The sequence below is a fragment of the Nicotiana attenuata genome, chromosome 5 (assembly GCF_001879085.1).
Source record: "Nicotiana attenuata strain UT chromosome 5, NIATTr2, whole genome shotgun sequence".
In the NCBI taxonomy this organism is placed as follows: Eukaryota; Viridiplantae; Streptophyta; class Magnoliopsida; order Solanales; family Solanaceae; genus Nicotiana; species Nicotiana attenuata.
This window is the reverse complement of record NC_031993.1, coordinates 8,297,565-8,302,751: the sequence shown is the minus strand read 5'-3', so window position 1 is coordinate 8,302,751 and position 5,187 is coordinate 8,297,565. Positions and strand designations below refer to the sequence as shown.

Genomic DNA, 5,187 nt, shown 5'->3' with positions numbered 1-5,187 from the left:
TAGTTGACTGTCCTTCGTTGATTCCAGGTGGAGCGCCCATTTTGCTTCTAAGATCTCTCTAGGTGTTAACCCTGTGTGTGAGAAAACCTGCTCCGATACCAATTGTTAGTTTGGAGCATCACTTACACACTTGTATAAGAACTTGATTCTTATATATGCTCCTTCGTTAAACAACTGAAATAATAAAGTGCAGAATTAAATACATAAGAGCTTTTTACGTGGAAAACCACCCGCTCAAAAGGTGCAAAAGCAACAACCTACCACGTAGGATTTTAGCTTCAACGTCACTAGAATAATGAGACAAATGTACCGATTATAAATCTGTAACTCAATACTCTCTAGTTCTACTACTTCAACTATTTGATTTACAAGTTATTCTAACTTGCAAAATCAAACACTCACTCCAACTCCCTGATTGTATATGACACTTTGATTACAACTCGATTTCCTAAAATACATTTACTGGACTGACTCAAGAAGAACACAACACGGGTATTCTACTTGAGTATGGAAAATATAGTTCTTCAGTTGATGTGTAAAAGGATGATCTCAGTAGTCCAAAAGATAGTATTTAAATTCTTTGGACTCCGAGATCTTTTAGGAGCCCTATGCGTAGTCAGCATTTCATTTGATAAGACTCTTACTGCTCCAAGAACTTCATAAATCTTGGGACTCTTGCCTCTCACTTATGCAAGCGTATTTTCTTGGCAACAACCCTTATCACGTTTAGCATTTAACTTCCAACAAACTCGAACTTGGGTAACTTGAGATAAAGTTACTGTCTTGCAAGAACATGCAATCATCAACCTTGAGGAGCTGGTTCTTAGAGCAGTTAAACAGCTACATTGAGGACCTGGTTCTTAGAGCATTTCTTCTGAACAAACTTTGTCAATCATCTCAAAACCTAAACACTCTAAATCACTTAATCATAGTCACACACAAAATCAAACTAAGAAGAAAAGGAAATCAAAATAGAACGGAATTAAATCAAAACTAAGATGCAAATAGAATCGATTACAACTCTAAAACCTCTGAATTAATTAATCAAAAGAAGAAGAAACTTACTAATTCTTGGACCTAAAACCTCAATACTCAACAAAGTATTTTGTATTGCACAAAAGTTGTGACCCTTTCTCATCACAAGTATGAATAATTTCAGTTTAATGAAAAACTCATAAAATTCTACTTTACTTAAGACACTGCTAGAGTACCAAGTAATTTCTAGCAAGTAGAAAAATTGACAAGATCTATTCCATTTTATTGAAAAGCACGATTCAACAGCAAGGGAACATTATCAAGAAAGCCCTAATATGTAAATCTCCTTGAATGCTGTTTTATTTCACTCGTTTACTTCATAAGGGGGCTTCTTACTGTATGATTGGACTCAATAAATTCCAATAAGCACAAGAACTATAGATGCTATCTATAAACACACATCATATCGTGGAAATCCAACTCTCATAAGTTAGAGGCGGATCTAGAGCGATTTCCGTGGTCATTGACGTTACGTTTCTTGTCTCGACTTTGTATACATATACGAAAAAATTTAAAACGTATACATATAATAAGATCATACTTATTCTGAACTTGTTGACTCTAGAACATGGATTCGATCACCTCTAACTCTCAGATATTGTTCCTGCACCCATGAAGATATTATACCAAAAAACCATATCATTGCTGAAACTAGTGTCCCCATGTCCATTTGCAGATTCAGTACCTATATTTTCACCATTAATGGATTGCATGCTTTCCTCCTTGTTTGATTGAGTACTCTCAGAATAACTTGATGAGTTATTCTCTTGAAGATCTTCAACATCACAAGTTGGATGATAGGTAACAATATTTTGGGAAGCTTGATAATTTGAAGCAATTATATGGTGATTGATTTTTTGTGAAACATTTGTTGTCCTTTTAGGTATCATCATATCATGAGAGCTTCTCTTTGTAGTTGTAGTAGATGGTAGTAGATAATTGTGTTCTGACCTTTTCTTCAAGTGAGTGTGCCAAAAATTCTTTACTTCATTATCTGTTCGTCCAGGTAGCCTTGATGCAATTGCAGACCATCTGAAGAAAAAAGAAACAAATAGAATTAGTACAATAATAATAACATATACCCAATATATTTTCACAAGCCTTAGGCTGTTTCTTAAAGACCCTCGGCTCATGGCACGCATAATCAAAGAAGTAATACAGGAAATATAGTAGTGAAAAATTCATGGAAAAAAACAGTAACAACATCAAAATAATAACAAAACCAACGCAAACGCAACATCAGGTAGTAGGAATAAGACCAAACGACTAGAACGATAAAATAAATAGAATTAGTGCATCAAAATTAAAATTCCACACCTCTATTTTTTTTTTTTTTTTTTTTTTGGTGGAAAGGGTTTGCGTCCTATGCTAACTCGAGGATTTTTATACACTATCATGTCACTTAAAGTAAAATAACTGATAATTTGTTCATATAAAGTGGGACCAGTAACCTGAAAAATAAGGTATATCGATCAATGTAGGGCGTAAAACTTCCTATAGGCAGATGCAGTTCCCAGTAGCTATATACCCTTATGTATATATGTAGTTTCATGCACATGACCAAGACAAAGAAACTTACATAAACAAACAAGACCCAAGTGAAAGAATTGAAAAGAAGTGTGCTGTTGTGTTGAATGTGAGGGAGCATATATCTTGTACCTGTTTCCAAGAACTTGATGCAGCTTAATGATGGTTTCTTCTTCTTCCTTACTAAAGTTTCCTCGTTTAATGTCTGGCCTTAAGTAGTTTATCCACCTTAGTCTGCAACTTTTTCCACACCTTAATAAACCTAAACAAAAGTTGAAACCAAAAAACAAAAAGAGAGAGAGTTATAGATCAAAACTAACAAGAAATAACTAATTCTTTGAACTATGTAACCATACAATATTGAGAAGAAGAAAAACAAAAGGCAACCCAGTGCACTAAGCTCCTGCTATGCACGGGGTCCGGAGAAGGGCCGGACCATTAGGGTCTATCGTACGCAGCCTTACTCTGCATTTCTGCAAGAGGCTGTTTCCACAGCACGAACCCGTGACCTCCTGATCACATGGCAACAACTTACCAGTTACGCCAAGGCTCGCCTTCCATACAAAGAGATGAAAATCAATAGTATAAATCAAAAGAAAAAAGAAACACAAGAAGTAAATAAGTTGGGAAACTCACCAGCTTGTCTAGGAAGTGCCCTCCAATTTTCATGTCCATATCTTTGAATGAAAGATATCAAAATTTGATCTTCTTCTGCAGTCCATGGCCCCTTCTTTAATCCCATCCTCTCACAGCAAGGAGCCCTTACCATTTTGGCTTATTTCCTTCACCTTCTCTCTCTCTCTCTAGATAATAATACAAATGTGATGTTGAGGAGAATAAGGCTAAATGAAAAGGGGGTGACAAAAAAGCCAACTATTAGTACATATAAAAACATAAAAACGTGGAAAAGATGGTCCAATTAATTCAATACTTTAATTTCTTTTAAATTTTCAACAGCATAAGTGGTGTCACTCTCGAGTCTGTCTCAAGCAATTCTTCTTTTTCTTCTTATTTTTATTTGGAAATCGTTTATCACTTAGAGATTTGACATTGGATTTTTCTCTCAAACTAATTATTACATCGTCAGAAATGATAGTATAGTATAGTAATTTTATGTAAAGAGCTAAATACATTTTCTCACATGACATATGGACCATTTCTTGGTTGCTTCTTTGGACTGCAAAAGTCCTTTTTAGTACACCTTTTTTTCAGTGTTATGTTAAGGGTCAAAATTTACATGCGCCTCGGCCCACAAGTTTTACCTATTTTCTCATTCTGCCGCCTGTTTAAAGTGTCCGATATGTATGTCACTCAAGTGTGCCTTTTTCTTTTAAATAGAGTTTTGCCAGATTTTATATGATTACATGAAATCTAAAAAGCTATTACTTGTTTTTTTGAGCACTCTCAGATCCGATGGCGTACACAGGATCTTATACAGTTGAGGCAGAGCCAAGATTTTAAGCTTATGAGTTCAAGATTCTAATCATTTTAAGTTACTGAGTTTTAAATTAATAATTTATACATATTCAATAAAAGTTTTAAGACAAATATAGGATTCGAACCAAAACTACTGGATTCGACCAAACCCACTCCCGACACACTAGCTCCGCCGCTGGTAATCAGAGTCAGTCTAGTGTCACAACTCGGCTTGTCTGTGAGCTTAATAGCCCGTTTGGCCAAGCTGCAAAAATCAGCTTAGTTTGAGAAGTGCTTTTTTCCAAAAGTGCTATTCTCTAAAGTACTTTTGGTAAGAAGCAGTTTGTGTTTGGCTAATTAGTTTAAAAAGCACTTCCGAGCAGCAATTAGTGTTTGGCCAAGCTTTAAAAAACTGCTTCTAAGTGTATTTTTCTCAAAAACGCTTCTCAAAAAAGTGCTTTTGGAGAGAAGCTACTTTTTTCGGCTTCTCCAAAACTGCTTCTGCTTCTCCTCAAAAGCACTTTTTTTCCTTCCAAAAGCTTGGCCAAACACCTCAATTTTTGGCCAAAAAGAAACTTGGCCAAACACACTATAAGTCTCTGTCTATGTGGCTCTAAGGCTTTAATTCATGTCCTAAAGTGATGTTTACATTATATTATTTTCAAACGATATCAGTCTATTCATATATACATTTTATTTTCTAGAAAATATTATTTATGTAAAAAAAATTGTCGAAGGTGATGACGAATGACATTCTATGAAACAAATGGTGTCCTTCATATATACATTATCGCTTAATTATGTTAAGTGATATGTACTCTTATTTTAATTTAATTACTAAGTTTATACAATAATTTGGTATAAGCAGAATAAACATGAAGAATTAATCCAAATAGCTCCCACCCAACCACTTAAACTAAAACTAGCATGTGGATGTATAATATATGCATAATTTTATGTAACAATGAATATGACCGATTATTTATGTAAAGATCCCAATAAATATTTAAATTATACAAGGTGTCTTAGCCGCTACTCATAGCTATACAAACTAATTGACCGGAAAAAATGGATCTTGTTAATCAGTACGATCAAGTAGGGGTGGGCATATATCGGGTAAAACCGATAACCCGAACCGTTAATTATTTATTGGGTTATCGGTATTGGGTTATTGGGTTAACGGTTCGGTAACAGTTTAGAATTTTTATT

General features: G+C 34.7%; 1 protein-coding gene across 1 annotated transcript; it reads right to left on the bottom strand.

Annotated features, from left to right (window-relative positions):
- Window positions 973-3,428, bottom strand: LOC109225255 (myb-related protein Myb4-like). The gene is made up of 3 exons (XM_019389856.1): window positions 3,199-3,428; window positions 2,695-2,824; window positions 973-2,067 (listed from the first exon to the last, which is right to left on the bottom strand). The coding sequence occupies exons 1-3, from the start codon at window positions 3,329-3,331 to the stop codon at window positions 1,620-1,622; spliced, it is 711 nt and encodes a 236-aa protein (XP_019245401.1). The 5' UTR covers window positions 3,332-3,428; the 3' UTR covers window positions 973-1,619.